The sequence below is a fragment of the Microtus pennsylvanicus genome, chromosome 3 (genome assembly GCF_037038515.1).
Source record: "Microtus pennsylvanicus isolate mMicPen1 chromosome 3, mMicPen1.hap1, whole genome shotgun sequence".
In the NCBI taxonomy this organism is placed as follows: domain Eukaryota; kingdom Metazoa; phylum Chordata; class Mammalia; order Rodentia; family Cricetidae; genus Microtus; species Microtus pennsylvanicus.
The window spans coordinates 25,264,210-25,285,042 of NC_134581.1; the positions used below are offsets into that span (position 1 = coordinate 25,264,210).

At 45.4% G+C, this 20,833-nt stretch overlaps 1 protein-coding gene across 3 annotated transcripts in view; it reads right to left on the minus strand.

Moving 5' to 3' along the window:
- Positions 1 to 20,833, minus strand: part of Nmnat3 (nicotinamide nucleotide adenylyltransferase 3) — a 112,168-nt gene that overhangs the window by 43,324 nt on the left and 48,011 nt on the right. For 2 of the 3 annotated variants that reach the window (XM_075964911.1, XM_075964913.1), the window contains exon 2: positions 14,437 to 14,586. In XM_075964911.1, coding sequence (XP_075821026.1) covers positions 14,437 to 14,545 — 109 coding nt within the window. In that variant the 5' untranslated portion in view covers positions 14,546 to 14,586. Of the gene's footprint in view, positions 1 to 14,436; positions 14,587 to 17,033; positions 17,208 to 20,833 lie in introns of all 3 variants that reach the window. The other variant, XM_075964912.1, reaches the window with a different exon arrangement.

The following is a 20,833-nucleotide window of genomic DNA, read 5'->3' on the forward strand; positions in this document are numbered from 1 at the left end:
GTACAGTATTTACTCATGCTCTCACGGTATCTCTGAAGGCCCAGAAGACCCAGAGCTGGGGCTGTCACTGGCTTAAATGGAATTATTATAGCTTAATTTCCCCCTTATCTCAGATTGTACCGCACTGCTTTATCATGATGCATTTAATTCTCTCCATATGCACTGGGCAACAGAGAATGAAAATGCAAACGGAAAGGAGAGCAGAGGGGATTTGCTCACCGAACACTGATCAGACATTTTTACTTAGCATGGAAAACTGTGAGTGTAAATGATGTCATGATAAATATGCCTCCGTTTAAAATGCAAGTCACTGTGATGAAAAACTGGGAGCCATAAAACACCTTTCCCCTCCTCAAGGTTGTCCAAAGGGGAACAAAAAAGGACAAGGCTTTGGGCTTCAGTTGTTATCTTTACGATGCAATTTAATCTGGCATGCCACAAGCATGTGGGGCAAGATCGTTAGGAAATAACACCATAAAGTATCAAGAAAGGACTAAGAGAAAACAGGAGATACCATTCTGTGGTTTCTTGCTCTTCCATGCATAGATATGAGAAGATTATGCTAACCCCTCCGGTCATGGCCAGCCCTGAGCTGGGGCTTACGTGCATTGCAAGAAAGGTCAAATACACACTGGTATACAGTGTGAGCCTTTTATTTAAGCCTTAAAATAAATAACCCTGCAAGGGTGGGAGATGCTAGTCCCATGGTGACAACAGAAGAACCTAAACTCTGGCTGGTGCGAACTGCTCAAAGTCAGGTGGCTACTGAGTAAGGTTAGTTGTAAACCCAGCGGCCTTTCTGTGACCCATAATCACAGGGAGGCGCAGTAGCTGCTCTGTATTTCACCACCACCATATTTTGTTCTATGAGTTTGGGCATCTAAGAGATATCAGAAAGCTCTTGGTACCTGGGGGCAACCAAGCCTCAGCTGAGCTCATGGGCAGCAATCCAGGTCTGAAAGAGGCACTTTTTGGCGACTGTGCATTCCCGTGTCATGGCAAAGATGCCATCCAGTGGGTACTTGGTAAAAGCTTCTCCTTTAGTCCCCTCTCCTAAAGTCCATCTTGATTTGGCACTTTGGACTGCAAATGGAACACGTGACCACTTCCCACTCTCATTAGCTGACCCAGACTCTGCCCTGTCCACATCTGTCCCTGGGATTACACATTTGGGGACCTCACAATAACCTGCTGTTGCCTCTCTACAGTGTGGGGTGAGGCATGAAAAGAACACAGGCCCTGGGGACAGAGAGCTGAGGACAGGTCTCAGTGTAACTTCTTTATGCCTCAGTTTCCCTAGCACAGAGTAAGGGGTAGGCATCCTGCCTGCTGACTACTGCACAGCCTTGTACACCCCCTCCTGTACTCCCTGGGTGAAGCTGCTCTGAGCATCCATGGTATCTCAGTGTCCTCTGTGGCTCATTTGATTCAAGGATTCCTGAGACAGCAGAAGCAGCTGTCTTTGTAAAATGCAACTGAGCCTAGAGCACCATCTGCGGGAACTCTCCCACCTACGCCACAGTCACGTTGTCACGTCTAAAGTCCCGCATTCCTCTGCCTAGACTGTTCTTCCACACTCCTTTCCATCATCGACCATTTCCTTGTCCTTAGGGATCAACCACCAACAGACAAAACCCAGTCAAACATTGGCCTTAGACTCTGGCATGTTTCTCTTCACCACTAATCTGAACACTACCTAGTCTATTTCCAAGTCTGCCCAGAAGAGCCATTTGGAGTCCCACTTTCTGGTCTCTAGAAGTCCCCCGTCAATAGAAGACCCTGAGACCCCCTCATGTACTGAACCTTCACTGCGTCAGCTCTTCCCAGTCACTCTTTACCATGTGCTTCCGCCTCTCTGGGGCTCAGCCTGTGCCGATCTCCCCAGCCATCGGTTCTGTCCTCACTTTTGATCTTTCTGGGATCCCGAGCAGTCCTTCTATGGATACTCCCAGCAAGACCCACTGCACAAGGCCCCAACACCGCCACTTCCACTCCACCACACCTCAGTACCATACCCCCCTGCTACTCTCTCTTTTCCTAACATTATCCAGAGCAGACCCCTGGAAAAAGCCACCTTCTAGGGTCGCTGAGAAATGTCCTCAGATGGACTTTCCACACTGACCCTGAATGCATTAGAGGTTCTGGTTCACATGGTCTCACACAGCATAACCAACAGCATGCTCCTTCTCTGCAGGCCTCTCTCAGGACTGTGCCGCCCAGGCTGAAGAACAGTGGAGCAGCCTCTCTCCCCTGCTCCAAGCCCCACTTTCCAATACCCATCCTGGCCCTGCTCATCCACTCCAGGTTTTTTGAGCTGCAGTCCCATCTCCTGGTGCCCCATAGGGACCTTCAGGAGGAGGGGCTGAAAGCCTACAACCAGTGCTAAGCTGTGAGGCCCAGTGGCTGGAGCAGTCTGGCTGGTGGTAGGGATTTGCGCTGCAGCTTGTTCTCATCCTGGCAGATCAGGAAACAGAAGCTTGGGCCAGCTTCTGTTAGTTAGGCCATAGTCCTCAAAGTACCAAAACAGCATCACCAGTGGGGGACCAAGTTCTCAAATCCATGAGCTTATGAGGGGCAGTTTATAGCATCCATGACAAAGACTATGCTACAAATATTGCTTCAGCTGTCTGTCCCCAGCTGGCTTCCCGGCACCCCCTGTTCAGTGGGCAGGCTCACATGCACTATAGAGAGAGAAAGATGTGCAAGCAACTGATTCTCATCTCATTGCCCTAAGAGTTACACTGTCATCTGCGGCAGCGTCTTCACACAGGTAACTCCCCAGGCACAAACTGTCCTTGCAGCTCTTGGCCCCAGCTAACCAAGCTCACCTGCAAGCTAAGTAATGCCTCATGGTTCCACTCCAGCTCAGCCACTCCCAACCTTAGGAAGCACCTCCCTGGATTCTCTGTGCATGGCAAATCAGCACACTGTCCACAGTGATAGTGGCATATGTCACCTTGGTAATTCTGACTTCTATGAGATTTGCTTTCTGTCTGTCCCCACCATGAGGACTGCTTCTCCCCCCGCCCCCGTGCCCTTCAGTCTAGCACAGCCCCCAGCACAGGCGGTCAGTAAGGTGTATGGAAGAAGCCTGGCACGATGGAGAGCCACCGGCTAAATGTGTGACTTCGGTCAAGACATTACATCTCCCTGAGCCTCTGCCCAAGTCTCCTCATCTGTCAAATCAGTAACACCACACCGCAGGGCTGTTACCAAGGGTAAATGAGTTCTCACCGGGCACCTACCAGAGTGTAGTAAGCTTGACACAAATGTGGTTAAAGACAAGAAATGAATGGGTACTAACTCACAGCTAAAGGAGTGCCTTAATTAAGCTGACAAGGTTTGATGCGAAAAAGGAAACACAAGTAGACTTGTTGGAACATAGGCCAATGGCCAAACATATTGATCAGAAACACCAAACCATCTAAATAGCAGAAAACAACATTTAAATTTTATTCAGCCTCCATTTGTAAGTTTGTGACTGCATGTTGGGAAACAACCACTTACAACTGGGAATCCATCCAGCATCTTCAGAGAAACACACTCTTGAATTCTTAATAGCTTCAGTGAATGCTTTAGGTACGTATGAAGCTATTGACCAGCCATGTGTTTGGCTGAACAATTTCTTTTGAATTCAGAAAACAAGAAAAAAATTCCAAACAAACTTTTAAGAGCCACTGACATCCACTATGCAAATTCATCCACGAAGCCTTGAGAGTTTCTGTGGTGCCCGGAGCACACAGTGCAAGGCCAGGGTGTGCCCAAGGAAAAAGGCACAGAAAACCCATGGGCACTTCTCATTCTTCCGGCCTATAACTTATTCCCTAACAGTCTTTAGGTTAAGGAGCTTGAACGCTGGGTGTGGCATTCATCCACGGAGAGGGGACTCTGGTAGGGGATGACTGGTCACACAAATCTACAGACTCAGTTTCCACTTTCTCTCATCCACTGCACTCACTGTCCGTCATCGGGGACATTATCCCAGGGCCAGCGGCACTTGCTGTGGACATACTACAGTGCTTCTGCCAGGTTTTAAGGTTCTGTTCATGAAAAAAGGGAGAAATAAGTGTAGGAAGCCCTTCCAGCTGGCAGAAGGGCTAGCTGTAGAAAGGGAAGGCAGAGAGAGCTACAGGAGGAGAGTATAATGTCTATGTAAAGGGATAAACAAATGGTGTCAGGCTGTTTAATACAATTTGTATGTATGCAATACCATATAGAGCGTTGTTTCTGTGGGCTGTTTCTGGTGACTATACCAACAGAAGAGAGATTTTGTTCTTGTTATGAAAACAAAAGTCAGCTGTGGGGACAGATTTTCACACAGCCTTAATGGTGATCTGTTTTGGACGGAGAGAAAATGTACCATTTAAATGTCTGTTCTTAGAGAGGCTGTGTCGGGTCAAGCCTGGTGCACAAATCTGGCTGTGGGAGGTGGTAGCAGCCATCTGGGCTGAGGGTAGGAAGGGATGATGTCTAACTGTTTTGCCCTAAGAACTTTACAATACATCAACCTTAAAGTCAGAGGCCTTTTGTATGAGTCATGGTTGGCGGGAAAGCTACTCAGTGGCCAGGTCTTACAGTCAGACAGATGTTTGTAGCACACTTATATAACACACGTATAGCACACCAACAGTGTAGCCCGAGAAGCTCTATGTCCTGAGGATAACTAACAATGTTCTATATCCCTTTTTAAACTGTGCAGGGAATACTGGACCACAGCTATGTACATTTCTTTCTGCACAATAAAGGACAATTTTTTAAAATGTAAGTAATAGCTATTTTTGAGAAAAATAATTCTTTAATAACATCTAATATCCACATGGGTTTAAATTTCTCCATGAATACTATTTTATAGCTGATTTGTTTGAACCAGGATTCAAATTAGGTCCATACACTACACAATATTTCATTTATGTTTTGGAGTCTCTGTTGAATAATACAGTTTCTTATTCCTCTTTCTTTTTATTTATTTGTTAAATAAATTGGGTCATTTGTCCTAAAGAACTTATAGAATTTTATATAAAACTCAAGTCAACTCTGTGGAGTCATCTTTTTAAAGTCTAGTAAGTGTGTGTGTGTGTGTGTGTGTGTGTGTGTGTGTGTGTGCGTGCATGCGTGTGTGCACTTGTGCTTGTGGGATGGGGTTGTACATACAGGAATACGAAGGGGTGCATGCTTACGGATGTGTATATCAGGCCAGAGCAGGATTTTGGGGTCTCTTTATCATTCTCTGCCTTATGCCTTGAAACAGAGTGAACTAGTTCACTGTGTTGGTTAGGCCAGTTGGCCAGTTAGCTCCCAGGATCCATCTGTCTCCACCCCATACACACACACACACTCCTCCTCTCAGGTCCTATTGTATTTGATGTCATCTAGATTATACACTAGAAAACTTGGCTGTTCTAGAATTTTCTAGACATGGGCTATAAAATAGGCTCTTTTGGAGCCGAGTTCATGCACTCAGCGTAATTATTTTTGAGATTCATCTCTGTTATTGGTTTGATCTGTTTCTTGCTGAGTACAATTTTGCAAAGTCACAATCTGATCATGTATTCGTGGCTTGTGTAGCAGCTCAAACTGCACAGATGTGGGTGGTGCACAGGAGGTAGACCCTGCAGTGCCGCCTCACACAGCATGGCTCCACTTGCATCCCTCAGCCTGGGATGAGAGCTCTCCTGTCGCTTGTCCTCAGCCACCTTCCTCACAGGGTGGTGGTGTCACACTGTGGCCGAATTGCACGTCCTCTGTGCGTCTTTTCATGTGAACACTTGCCATTCACACACCTTTTGGGTGAATTTAAAAAATTTTAACTTAAATCAAACTTAATATCGATATATTAATTTATACTGAGTGAATTTGTGTTTATTTAATCACTGAGTCGAGCCCTTTACATTCTGGACACCAGTCCTTCATCAGATCTCAACACTGCAGATCTTCCAGCCTGTGGCTGGTCCTCTCTTTCTCTTAACTGTGTCCCTCAGGAGCATCTCTTCGTTTTGACCAACTCCACCTAACCATCGTTTTTCATCAAGAACCACACTTTGGGTGTTTTATATAAGAAATCTCCACCTCAAGTCACCAAGGTTGCTTTCTATTCTTTCTTCTGGGAATTCTCTGGGTTTGCACTTTTATATTAAGGCTTATGATCCATTTGAATTAGAGTGCATGGTTGATCTATGGATTAAATGCATTTTGTATAGAGATACCTAATTATTTCATTACCATTTACAGAAAACCTGCCCTTCTCGACCATTCTGTCTTTAGTACTTTCACACGGCTCCATTGGTCCGTTTGTCCTCAGCAGTGTGGTACTGTCACGAGCGGTGCAGCTGGACAATTAGCTATGCAGTCTCTCCAACCTGTGCTTCTTCCAGTTATGCTACTCTCCTAGCGATCCGAATTCTACATAAATGTTACAATCAGCTTATTGCTACCAAAACCCTATTGCATTAGGGTGAATCTATAGAAAAATCTGGAGATTTTCCTGAGTAAAAATGTGGAGGGGGTGTGGGAGACGTGCTGACTCTATTATATACCTTGTATTAAAATGTCCTTATAAAACCCAGTACCATGAGCAGTGAGTACATACTAATAAAATTATTAATAAAGTCAACAAAAATAAGTTCTTAACATCTCAAGTCTTCTAACCCATATACAAAGTTTTCTCCACTTTAATGAGGAGGTCTTTAATTTCTTTCATCAATGTCTTATTTATTGTATACTTTTTCACACTTTGGAAGTTCCAAGAATTTTTTTATATATAATTGTAAATAGTGTAACTTTAAATTTCTATTTAGAATCTATTGTTACTGTTATATAGAAATACAATAACATATATTCAAAGGACCTGTAGGGTAAATATATATAGTCTTCATTAGAGTTTCAATCACTGTGAAGAGATACCATGATTCCAGTAACTCTTATAAAGGAAAACATTTATCTGGGACTGGCTTACAGTTTCAGAGGTTTAGTCCATTACAATCATGGTGGGGAGCATGGTTGCATGCAGATGGACATGGTCCTGGAGAAGTCGTTGAGAGTTCTATATCAGCAGGCAACAGGAAGAGAATGACACACACTAAATCTGGTTTGAGCTTCTGGGACCTCAGAGCATGCTACAAGTGAACACACTTCCTCCAACAATGTCACACCTCCCAATAGTGCCAGCCGCTATGAGCCCATAGGTCCATTTCCATTCAAACGACCACACACATACACACAAAATAAAGTTTAAAAACTGAGAATAAAAAGCTCTGACATGACATTATGAGACAAAGACCCTCCAAAGATGCTGTTGAGTTCACTTAGTGTTGGCTATCTACAGCTGGGCAGGCAGCCTACCCATAAGAGGAACTCCTGTTTCCCTAGTGAGACACTCTTAGAGAAAACTAAATTTTCATTTGCAAGTGGTTATCAATTGGAGATGGTTTCTGGGTTAGGGATGAGGGCATGTGTCCACTTCTTTCAACTCTAGGACCCTGTTTGGTGCATATTCGTGGAGGCCCCGTGCATGCTGCCTCAGTCACTGTGAGCTCATAAGAGCTCGCATGATCTCATAGATTTAAAGGGTCTTGTTTGCTTGGTGTTCTCCATCCCCGCTGGCTCTGTGCTCTTTCCCACCTCCTCTTCTGTAGGTTCCCTGGCCCCGAGGAGAGGGTTTGATGGAGACAACCATTTAGGGCTGAGTGTTACATGGTCTCTCACTCTGATACTATCTGGCTGTGGGCCTCTGTAATTTGAAACTGAGGTTAAGTTTGTAATTAAGGAAAAACTATCTTATCCCTGGTAATGCTCTTTCCTCTGAAATTTCCGTCCTCTGATATAGCAATTCCAGCTTTTCTTTAATTGCTGCTCATGTGGGATAATTTTCAATTCCTTTCCCCTTAACATGTCTATATTTTTACATGAAAGTGTGGCTTTTATATATAATCATTTCTTATTAGCAATTTTGCTTTTCATCATTTCAACCCATGGTAAACTTTTCTCTGAAAATACTAAATGGAAATTTCCAGAAATAGCACATATATCTTAAATAACTCTTATTATTGTGTAATGCTATACAGTCATTCCATTTAATTAGCTATTGCTGTTAATATCTTCCTTTGCCTAATAAATAAATTCAACTTACTATAGATAAGTTGATGTGGGAGTGTCATATATCAATCTGTTGATTTCTTTGGCTAAGCAATAAAGACACTGCTAGGCCCATTTGATAGGCCCACCCTTAGGTGGGTGGAGTAAACAGAACAGAACACTGGGAGGAAGAGGAAGTGAGGCAGACTCCACAGCTCTCCTCTCCGGAGCAGACGCAGGAGAGACACCATGCTGCCCGCTCCAGGGAAGACGCACGCTATGAAGCTCCGACCCAGGATGGACTTAGGCTAGAATCTTCCCGGTAAGCGCACCTAGGGGCGCTACACAGATGATTAGAAATGGGCCAGAGCAGTGTTTAAAAGAATACAGTGTCCGTGTAATTATTTGGGGCATAAGCTAGCCGGGCCAGGCGGCTGGGGATTTGGGGACGCAGCCCCGCTGCCGCCGCTCATATTACTACAAATGACGCCCAGACGTGTGGCTAACTAAACCCACTTAAAAAACCTGAGAAGGCTTAAAAATAAGGGAGAGAGCATTTAACACAGATTTTTGCTGTTTGTTGGTGGCGTGCTGTAGAGAGATTTCCTGATTCAGCAACAGCAGCAGAAAAAAAGCTGCGTTATTTTAAAGTGTGGCTTCCCGGGGCTGTGCCGCCAGTGCAAACTCTGGCTTTATGTTTGTGTTCCCGCTTGGGATCGGAAGGAGAGTGCTCTGAGACCGTGAAGATGACTCAGAGCTCCCCGCCTGCTCCTGGGCAGAAGGAAGAATCAGGCTTAGGCAGGCGGAAGAGCGTGGCGGATTCCTGCCGCCATACAGAGACGTGTTTTCAGACTGCACAGTGCTCTGCGTGTCAGATTTGGATGTAACTTGGATGAAAAGAATTTCTGTGCTGTGTGCTCAGTCTCAGAATTAAAGTGCTGAGTGCCGCTCCTACCTGGCGGCCCCAGAGCTAGCACAAAATGGTACGTCCTCCATTTTGAAATTTTCCTGACTCAGCTTCAGCTGCAAATCCCTGCAGCTCATTAAGAGGTCCTGCCACGAAACACTTAAACGGTGGTGACTAAAAGCTGAACGCATGCTTTTCGGTTTTCAGCCGTAGCAGGAAAAAAGCTGCACTGTTTAAAAATGCAGGCTTTCTGGGCCATCCTGCCAGGGCAAACTCTGACTGTTTGAGGCAGGAGGGCCGGCTACCGAGAGAGGACTTGAGTGTTGTCTGTTGTAGCTCGCTTGCTGGCAGGGACCTTGAAATGCCATGAGGCTGAAAAGCTAAGGATCCAGCTGTCAAAGCCACGCCTTTAGTCCTACTGATATTGCTTGGTAAATTAAAGACTCATGTGGTCAGAAAAACAGAGAGAGATACAGTAAAGAGAGCGTCAAAGACAAAGAAAAATTTTAAATGATTTACTGTGTGTTAAAAATATACGCAAGCTAAAAGTCGAAGTTCTTAAAGTAAAAAAGAAAAGGAAGAGAGTTGTTGTGTGTACACACCTTTAATCCCAACACTTGGGAGGCACAGGGAGATAGACCTCTGTGACTTCAAGGTGTGGTAGCACAAGCCTTTAATCCCAATGCCTGGGAGGCAGAGACAGGCGGATCTCTGAGAGTTCAAAGGCAGCCTGGTCTACAGATATATGCTTAAAAAGCAAAAAGTTAATTTAGGAATGTCACAGCTTAGATTCTTAAGCGCCTAGTGATTTAAAGGCGCAAATCAAAAGTGCTCCTGGATAGTAAAAAATTGCAGATTCACAATAGGACAGATTCAGACCACTAAACGAGTCACACTGTTGGATGAATGTACGTAGGCTTGAGAGAGAGAGAAGAAAAGGAATATAGAGAATAAAGTTAATGGTTTAAAAAGAAAAAAGTAAAAGTAAAGTCTTTAAAGAGACAGAGTACAGATAGTTATAGATATAAATAAAAATAAGCTACGTAAAAGATGAAAAATTCACAGAGAGTCTGGATTCTTTGTATTATTGTGTTTTCTTTAAAATTTTTGACTGTGAAGGAGCTAAGTACAGAGAGACATTTCATTACATGGGCTGCCAAGCTAAACCAGAATGGATATAAGGGTATTACGATTTCAGAATTTGGGTCTAAGGATATGATGCTTTGGAGAGAGTTTTCTTTTGTTTTCACAGAGGATGAGACCCTGTTCATTTCTTCTATTCCGATTTGGTATGATGGACCACGTCCTCCTGAAGGGTTGCTGTGAACATCTTCAGAAAATTGCTTTGCTCAACTGCCAACTGAGATGACCCTGGCACACAGGTTATACCATGAAAGACCTAATTAACGACGCCCCCATTCAGCAGGAAGCAGTTTGGAGAGAAAAAACTGCGCCCATGTTCCCAAATATGGTTTATAAACGTTCTTTTACATTTAAAGGGGGATATGATATAGACATGAATAATTTGTATTAGTATAGATTTCGCTTTATTGATAGAGATTTACGGTCAATTTTGTTATATGTATAAATGTTTCTGATGTAACTTTACTTGATAACTGTTTTGTTATATGTAATTTTGCTATGTTAAGGTTAAAGCCTTCCTTTTTTTGTTTAAACAGAAAAAGGGGAAGTGATGTGGGAGTGTCATATATCAATCTGTTGATTTCTTTGGCTAAGCAATAAAGACACTGCTAGGCCCATTTGATAGGCCCACCCTTAGGTGGGTGGAGTAAACAGAACAGAACACTGGGAGGAAGAGGAAGTGAGGCAGACTCCACAGCTCTCCTCTCCGGAGCAGACGCAGGAGAGACACCATGCTGCCCGCTCCAGGGAAGACGCACGCTATGAAGCTCTGACCCAGGATGGACTTAGGCTAGAATCTTCCCGGTAAGCACACCTAGGGGCGCTACACAGATGATTAGAAATGGGCCAGAGCAGTGTTTAAAAGAATACAGTGTCCGTGTAATTATTTGGGGCATAAGCTAGCCGGGCCAGGCGGCTGGGGATTTGGGGACGCAGCCCCGCTGCCGCCGCTCATATTACTACAATAAGTGTGTGTTGAAACCACAGAATATCAAATTTGATGTGATTTTCAGCTTTAGACATCCATTAGTGGTCTTGGAACACATCTCCAAGGGGACAGGGCAGCTTTAGATAGCCAAGACTAGCTCATTTTACTGGGTTATAATCTGACAATTAACACATGCCTCTAGTCTGTATTTAAAGTGATTGTTGCTATCTTAGGTTTTGAAGTCTCATCTTGTTTTCTGTCTGTCCACCTGTTTCTGTCCCCTCTTTCATTTTTTGAATTAACTGAGTATATCTGGGTACTACGTTATCTCCTTTGTATACTTATTAGTCATAGTTGTCTGTTCTGATCTTTTGGAGCTGAGGGCAAGGACAATGGCTCAATCTATAAAGAGCGTGTCTGCAAGCATGAGAACCTGAGTTTAAGCCTCAGAGTCCATGCAAAACAAAACAAAACAAACGAACAAAAAACTAGACATGGTTTCACATGGACTCACAATCTAGTGCTGGCGTGGCAAAGACAGGTAAAACCCTGGGTGTTATGAAATATCATTTTAAGATGTGTTACATTTCTTTATGCTGTGGAACATTTGTTTAATGATGCAAAGATGTGTTGCATTCTTTTATGTTGTATTTGTTTAACTCTGTGAAGCTGTGTTATTTTGTATAAAACACCTGATTGGTCTAATAAAGAGCTGAATGGCCAATATCAAGGCAGAAGAAAGGATAGGCAGGGCTGGAAGTCAGAGAGATTAAATGGGAGAAGAAATCTGAGAAAAGAAAGAGCAAGAGACCAAGGAGAGGAGGACACTAGGGGCCACTCACACAGCCAGCCACGGAGTAAGAGTGACAGAAAGAGATACAGAAAAAAAGATAAAAGCCCAGGGACAAAAGGTAGATGGGATAATTTAAGAAAAGTTGTCTACAGATAAGCCAGGCTAAGGCCGAGTATTCATAAGAAAGAATAGGCCTCCATGTGTGATTTATTTGGGAGCTGGACCCCCACCCCCCGCAAAGAGTAAGAGCCTGTCTCAAAAATAAGTGGGGGGGAGGACCTAAGGAACACCACCTGAGGTTGTCCTCTTATCTCCACAGATGCACACAAGTGCTCACAAGAACCTGTACGCACGCATGCGCACCCATTCAGAGTTTACCTTTGAGTAACACTGAGGCATTTCACTGGCAGAATACTTGGCTTTGCCCCTCCCCACCAGTGCACTAATGCTGTCCTGAGTTTACTTCAGCAGTCTAGAATCCCACGATATTGAATTTTCACTTAAACTGTCTACTCCCTTCAAAGACATTTAAATGTTAACAGTGTCTACCTTACCCCATCTTAGGCAAGAAGCCTGTGGTCACTGTTTCTCACTCTCTGCAGCCCCTCAGGGGAACATTCCTAGCTGACAACCCCCTGCCCATGGCAATTAGGAGCATGAAGAACAGGTTTGCTGATGGCCAGTCCTCCAGCTTCTGTGTCTGTGCAAGTATCCTCACTTTGGTTTTACTTTTGCAAAGGTACTTTTGCTGGATGTAGAGTTGGTTACAGAACTCTGGACTGGAGGGACTGCCTTTCTGTCCTTTAAGGAAGTCACTGTACTGAATTCTCCCAGTGAATTTGGTAACAAGGCATCTGTTGTCATCCTTATTTATTTATTTATGTGGCTGCTTTTAAGATTTTTCATCTTCCTTCTGGTTTTAAGCAATCTGATGGTCACATCCCTTGGGCAGTTTCCTTCCTGCCTGTTAAGCTTGGCTTCGCTGGGCCCCTTGGATCCGGGGATTGTTTCCATCAGGACGCATTGCAGCCGTGACTTTACAAACATTTTTCCTATTCTCTTTTTGATTTTTCCTTTTGATATTCCAGTGACAGGTGTATAATGCTGCCTGAAGTTGTCACACAGATCATGGTTACTCCTGCTTTAAAATGATTTTTCTCTGCTTTCTCTTTGGTTGGTCCCCTGCTTTATCCGCCCGCTCCTTTGAATTTTCTGTGAAGTCTGAGGTATCACTGACACTAACAGTTGTGCGTTCACCTCGCACACTTTCCTCATCTCTAGGAGTTGATTTGGGCCCATTTTAAATGTTTTCTGTGCTTTTATTTAAACATTGAACATATGGCACATAACTATCGATTATCATCGTCTCTTTGTTAATTCTAACATCTGCTTCAATCTTTGTTGGTTCTGGTTTGGTTTCAGTGACAGATTTATCTACTTTTTATGATTATGGATGTTGGTTCTATACATTTTGATCATAGAATAGCAAACTGCCCTTTAAAGCTGTTTCATAGTTGACTGAATCACTACCAGAACACACGGCCTACTTTCTCCTTGTGCTGTAGTGCTGGGCTCTGCCAGTCTTTAACCTTTAACCTTTCCCAGTCTCACAGGCTGAGACTACTGACTCCCACAACTAATGTTTACAACTACCAGTCCGGTGACAGGAAGTGACACTTTGGTGGGACCACTGCAGCCACAGCACTGCCCTTGTGATATGTATACCCTGACTATGTCTCCCATGTTTTATTTGCATTTTCATTGTTTCCTAGGGATCTGGAGTATCCATCCTCAAGTTTATTGGCTATTTACAGTTCTTTGGTATACTGCCTACTAATGTCAGATGAGCAATTTTAACTGCATTGTTTGTATTTCAAAAAAAATCCTTTGTAAAAGCCATTTATTTGGATGAATAGACAGACATGATCATTTGTTCAGTAATAAAAGTATGTTTTGTAAACAAAGTCATTTTCTATAAAAAATAAGCCAACATTTGTGTATGATTTCTATGAAGAAATGACTGACACGTTACTCAAATACTTTTTCTACATTAAAAATAAATAGGCATTGATTCTGGTGTAAAAATGCCTTTAAAGGCAAAAATTTTGGACAACACAGTAATACAAAACACATTTACGAAAACATAAAGCAGATATAAAATACATTTATCAATACATAAAGCAGTTTGTTACAGGGAAAGACATAGTCTTCAGAAAGAAAAATGTCAATTCCCATAACTGAACATTGGTTTACTTGCTGCAGGTAGCAGGAACTTTCAAAGGCCTATTCTCAGCTGTATGGTAAATGTGGGGAGCATCCAGGAGGCCCTGGGTGGGGCATGTTTTCCCTAAACTACCCTTTTCCCTGTGTCTTCACAGTATTTGTGGTCAATGCCAGGTAGCCGAGGGGGAGGGCCTCTGAGACATCAACTGTGTGGCTAGGGATGGACTCGCATGTGCCGCACAGCAGAGGGCATGAGCCCTCTGCCCAGGTTGGAGGAGATGTAGCCTACAGCTTTAGTGGCGAATGAACAAACAAACAGCCTTCCTCACAGTGACAATGACACCATTAAACAAAGCCCCAACCCCGACTAACCTGTCTGGTGCAGGTGGTCTCTGGCCACCTCAAACAAGCGCAGGTGCATGTTTGTAATGGGGTTGAAGGAGCCACAGGCCAGGAGCACCACCGGGATTCGGTTCTTCATGTTGTCACATACATCCACATCCACCACAGCGGCCACCCTGCCTGTACAGGGACAAAAAAATGTTAGTTAGGAAATTAGTATGGAGACAACTGTCTATTCCAGCATCTAAGCCACGCACAGCCATGACTCCGAGATATACAAGGAGGCAATAACAGTCCAGGTACCGTGTTAGTGTTACAAACCATACTGTGACACAAACCTTTTCTCCACACCCTCTGTCATCTCACATGAGAGCTGTGTGGCTCAGAGACCTTAGGAGCTGCTGGGTCAGGCCTGGAAATGAGGCAGCCCAAACTCAAGTCTATATTTGCTCTTTTTGACTTCTGCCTGGGTTCTCTGGTTGAAAGAAGATCTGCGTGGTTTTCATGATGTCATCTGTGAAAGATTTCAGGTGGCACTTTTCTTTATTTTTTTTTCGAGATAGAGTTTCTCTGTAGTTTTTGGAGCCTGTCTTGGAACTAGCTCTTGTAGACCAGACTGGCCTTGAACTCACAGAGATCCGCCTGCCTCTGCCTCCCAAGTGCTGGGTAAACTTTTGTATTTTGAAATAATGTTACTTGTAAAACAGCTGCAAAAAACTTTTGTATAAACAATTATGATACATTCATGGCATGCTATTTGAAGCTGCTACATTTGGGGCAGTCTGCCTGCAGCGACAGTAACTGACAGTGGCCTGGCCACAGGAGGCATTCACTCCTCTCTGGCTCTACCTGTCATGGTGACGCTGGCCACGCTTCATGCGGCTCACAGGGAACAGAGAGGGCTCTTAGTCAACAGGACTTGAAGCCTGTGTGTAACCTGCGCCCTCCTGTCGACATTTTCAGGTTTGTATCCAAGCATTGCTACTCTTAAATCTTAGCAACAGTGAGCTTTACGTTACTGGGTTCCCTGTAAGATCCCTACGACACCTTCTGTTAAAGTTTCCAGATTAAAGCTATTCCAGTTCCCCCAGTCAGAACATCCCCCAGCACAATTGATAATATTCAGCACCCAGGACATTCCTCCCTGTTTACTGACAGCCTCCTAGGGTGCTAGTCCAAGTCAGAAGGCTAACCTTAGGGGTGGAAACAAACAGGGGCTGTTTATTTCTCTCAGGACAGAAAGCCTAGAAGAAAGCACTCGTCTGGGTGACGGCACTGGAAGAAGGGCTCAGTGAGGACCTGCAGGTCTCTTGGCTTTTCCCTCAAGGTCACAAGAGTGCTGCTGCAGCTGCCTATAGCTACTGTCATGACCTCAGGCCAACGCAATCTAAAGGACCAAGGACTAGAATGGCTGTCCCTCCTATTCAGATCACCAGTTTGATTTATTTATTTATTTATTTACTTACTTACTTCTGTGTCATTGGTCAGAGCTAGGTCTCACAGTTGCCCTAGTCATGAGGGATGAGGGAGGCTGGACAGGTATGAATTTAGCCTCACAGTTTTCCAGTGGGAATCAGCATGGAAGGGGGATTGGGATGGGGTGAGCTAATCCACAGGACTGAGTCAGGGCTGGGGTACAGCTGCCCAGCTGCTGCGAGGGCAGAAAACTAACGTGGCTTTTCTGCCTGAAGCCTGAGCAGCTGGTCTGGGATGTACCTTTAAGTAAGTCCCATGCCACATTACTGAGGAAAAAACAGAAGGTCAGTATGCTTCCTGCTCTCTGGATGGTACACCCCATGTGAACAGGAGCGGCCTTTTCTTCTGTGGATCTCTGCTCCAAGAAGTCTGGCCTGCCATGGGGCTCAGTAGGCACTGAAAAGGGTTCCATCAGCTAGCCAGGAACCTGCCTCTGGTCATGAAAAGGCCTAGTGTGCTCTGCAATGCAGGGAAGTTGTTCTGGATGTATCCTGAGCTACCTGTGAGGATGCAGCCTCATAGTCCAGATGTAGCACATCTGGGCTCTCCGAGCTTCATTTAAGCAGCAGGAACACTACCTACTGTGCGCAAAGAACGTTGGCTACAGTCTGCTACTGGCTTCTCCCCAGGTGGGTGAGGCAGTTTAGTGAGGAGTATGCAAAGTGTGTCAGCTATCCACAAGAGCAGGCTCATGACGAGGTGCCCGGAAAGGAAGACTTTTATTTTCACAGCTATTTTGAAGCCTTTCTTTCAATATCTTACTTCATTTTGACAAAATATAAATATTTAGAGCCACCGAAATGTAACCACAACATGTCAGGTTGCCTGGGGTTTTGGTTCATTTTTCCAAAGGTAAATTACAACAGTTGTTTGAAAGGTGGCATCGGTGGTGGAAGAGCGTCACGCTGAGAAGAACAAATGGCTTGTACTAAGGACCTCTCTTTTTCTTTCCTTGCCATGGGCATAACTGCTTCAACAGTGACTCTGTTCTGCCCCATCTTGAGTAGGAGGAAACAGCACATGGCCAGCTGCACCTGACCCTGGCTCAAGAACAAGGTCAGTGTGTACCCTTCGTGTGTGCCTCCTGACTTCAGCTACACTCTTCCTCACAAACCTGGAGAAAAGACAAGCATCAGGTCAAAATGACTCACCCCAGGGGTCAGACAGGAGGACACATCTGAGCCTGGCTTGCGAGCAAGTCTCATCAGATGCACGCGACAGGAGATCCTCTGCCCTCACTTCTAAGGGTGTCTCGTGGGGTGAGGACGCGTGGGAGTGTTCTCCAATCGGGAAAGACTGCTCATCAATAAGCCCTCAGCGGAGGCCTGCAGAGTGAGCAATAATTGCTGCTGGAGGATTTAACACCTTGAGGGTTCCTTCCTAGAATTCATCATTAACCAGGGACAGAGTGGATTCCACCTCTGCCCCCCTTCCGGTCTCCAGCTATGGTCTCCCACCTTACAGTCAGCTCAGAGAGTGATTCATCTGCCTGTCAATTAGGACCTGCTGCTTCTGTAATGAGGTTAAGGCTCCCTGAAATGCTCTCCTCACCCCATCACGCTGTGGGCTCCCTTTAAAGGTGCTCTGGGGTGTTTACCCACGGCCCCTCCTCCACCTAGTGAATGTGCACCTGCAGGCATTTCCCCCTTTCTATCAGCCACAGAATCACGGAGGCTGCCTTTTCTCCCGTGGTTCTTCCCCAGTGGAAGGTGGGTCCTAGAGTGTGATTTCTACTGGCTTCCAACCTCTTACTTTCAAGTCCCAGCCCATCCCAGGACTCAGGAAATGCCTGTAACATCAGTGAGGGCCAATGTCCCTGGCATGGGTCATTTTGTTACATGGTTAATTATTTTTTGTTGTTTTATTTTATTCTGTTGCAAACTGCTATTGGACTGGGCCTTCTGCAGACAGAAACAGAACTAGAGGACCTAGAGCGGCGAATCTCAGTCCTCCCAGAGCTGTGACCCTTTAATGCGGTTCTTCATGGCTTGTGACCCCCAACATAAAATGTTTTTTGCTACTGTTATGAATCATAATGTTAATCTCTTGGTGTTTTCTGAAGGTGACCCCGTGAAAGGGTTATGTCCCACAAGTTGAGAACTGCTGACCTAGAGATTACTGAAGACACCCCATGCAACAGACCCATCCAACCAGGTTAGACTGTAACTAAACAAATCTACCATGCTGTGCCGTCTTCAGCACAATGATCCTGTCAATAGGAATATTGCCCCCCACCCCAACACACCAACCCCAGAGCCACTCCTCTGCTTTGAAGAAGTGAAAATTGATAGTGGTCATTCTGCCCCGGCAGTCCCAGAGTCCAGCCAGTTTGTTCCAGATCACTCTCCCCAAGTGCTGTCCTGACATTCTGAAGGGATGTCACTGCAAGTTTTAGACATTATCCAGTTTTCATACCACAGCCAGGCCTCTGCCACCGCCCATCTTCCAAGTACCCACCAGATAACTATATTTAGCAAATGCTAGTGTCTGGTCCTCTGGGCATCAGGTACAAGAGAAGGCAAAGAATATATGTACCCTGCCCTCACAGATCCTTGAGTCAAGGGTGGGAGAAACAACATCATTAGGGGAGGGCTTATAGTGTAACAGCTCACCACAAGAGGCAGAGTAACAGTTCCTTGATGCCCACATCCTAATCCTTTGACTTATGTTGAGTTACATGGTACGGGACTTTGCAGAAGTGATTAAACACAAGGTCACTGTCTCAGAGTTTCGATTGCAGTGAAGAGACACCATGACCATGGCATCTCTTACAAAAGAAAACATAGTTCAGGGCTGGCTAATAGTTCAGGTTTAGTCCATTATTGTCATGGCGGGAACTACGGCAGCATGCAGGCAGACATGGTGCTAGAGAGGTAGCTGAGAGGTTCACATCCAGATTGGCAGGCAGCAGGAAGAGAGAGTGAGTCTCTGGGCCTGGCTTGAGCTTCTGAGACCTCAAAGCCCATCCCCAGTGACCTGTTGCCAATAAGGCCACACCTACTCCAACAAGGTCACAGGTCTTAATCCTTCAAACAATGCCCTTGAGCCTATGGAGGCCATTTTCATCCAAACTACCACAGCTAGGACATAAGGTGCATATCTTAATTATCCAGTTTTATCAAGGCAGTCCTTACAGGAGGAGAGAGATGATATATGGACAGACAGTGGTCAAAAAAGGAGGGAGTCTTCAGGAAGGGGCCCACACCACTGTACGTGGCCTCCAGATTTCAAGGTCAGGCAAGGAAATCTGACCCTCAGAGCCTTCGGAGGGGAACAGGCATCTCAGGCCTGCTACCACTCTCTCAGCACACTTTGGACTTATGGCAGCCACTCGCTGTCTAGGGGCAGCTTGCCCAAGAGCTCCCAGTCAGGGCGGAGGAGATCAGGAACTCAGGTGGTGAGGAGGAGGTAGCTGGGGTGAGGCAGGGACATACTATCACAGAAACAGGGCAACAGGATGCCAGAAGAAACAGGGGTCAGCATGGCCCCCATGTACGTGTAAGCTGATGTGAGGGCTCAACATGAGGATGCAGAGGCAGGAGGACCCTGCAGGTTCAGAGACATGAGGGGTAGAGATTTTACCCCATTGGCAAGGAGAAACCTTCGCAAGATTTTAAACCAGGAATGACCTGTTCAGATTTCAGTTTCATGTGTTCCAGAAGGGGCCTTTAGGGGAGGACCCCACCTTGCCCTGGTCTTGATGAGGGCCAGGTGGTCGCCATATCCAGGAAGCCAGCCTTTTCTGCTATACACATCTGACCTTACTTGCCAGGTAATTCAAAGTTGGCCGCTGTCCCCACATACTCAGTTCTAACCCAGCACCCATCCTGTGGTCATTTGCCTCAGGTCCTCACTGAGACACAGAAAGGGAAGTGAGCCAGGCAGGTTAAGAGCCATCACTGAGGATATGATGTGTTAATGCCCATGGCTTGGGAGGCTGTCAGTTTCCCTTTCCACACACTGAGTGCCTCTGACAGCCAACCCTGGGCTGCAAATGTCTTGTTTATTGTAGACATAAAGCAGACGGCTTCGGGCAGAATAGAAATGGATTCAACAAGAATCTTCCATGTCTGTCATTACACAGACCGCCTGACCAGGATGCTTACCTTCAGAAAACAAGACACAATTTGTTTTTTGGGGTGGGGAAAGGCTGGCAACCATGTTTTTCAGGACCCTAGGTGACCGTTTTTATCTGTGTGGATGTGTCAACCTCTCTGGGGCAATCAACCTTCATGAGAGCTAAGCCACTTTTCCTTTTTAACTTTGTTGGCTCTGCCCAGTGTTGCTATGGGCACCCAGTCCTGCTAAGAACAAAAGCAACACAGGCCTTCTATGTCGCTGGGAAGATCCTGTGCCAACCTCCCTGTGGAGGAAACAGACATGCCAATCAAGCACTCGTCCTAATTATGAGACTCCCAGGGAAGCAGGCAGCTTCAGTCTTGAGAACTTTCCAAAGATCTGAAGGAGCACGAGAAATGGGAGGAGGTCCCTTGCCATGCCACACTTGTGAGAGTCTGGGACTGATCTCAGTGCCACTGTAGGGGAGCTGAGGAATAGCTAGTGGGTTTACTGAGCAATAGGCTCCACACTGCGCTAAAGACGCTGCACACATCGAGGCTAAGTCTTCAACACACCTGGAAGGGAAAGGTTAGTGCCTACATTCTGGTAAACAGCCTAATTCACTTCTCCAAGCTCCAGTGAGCCCCATGGAAAGTAGAGATGACTACAGGGCACCTACAGCATAGAACTCTCCTGAGGACTGGGGCTAAGCCTTGGCCCATATAGGAGATGCTATCTAGGGGTCTGTCTTAGCCACTGTTCTATTGCTATGAAGAGACACCAGGACTAAGGCAACTCTTAAAAAAGCAAGTATTAGATTGGGGCTTACAGTTTTGGAGGGTTTGTCCATTATCATCATGGTAGGAAGCAGACAGGCATGGAGTTGGAGCAG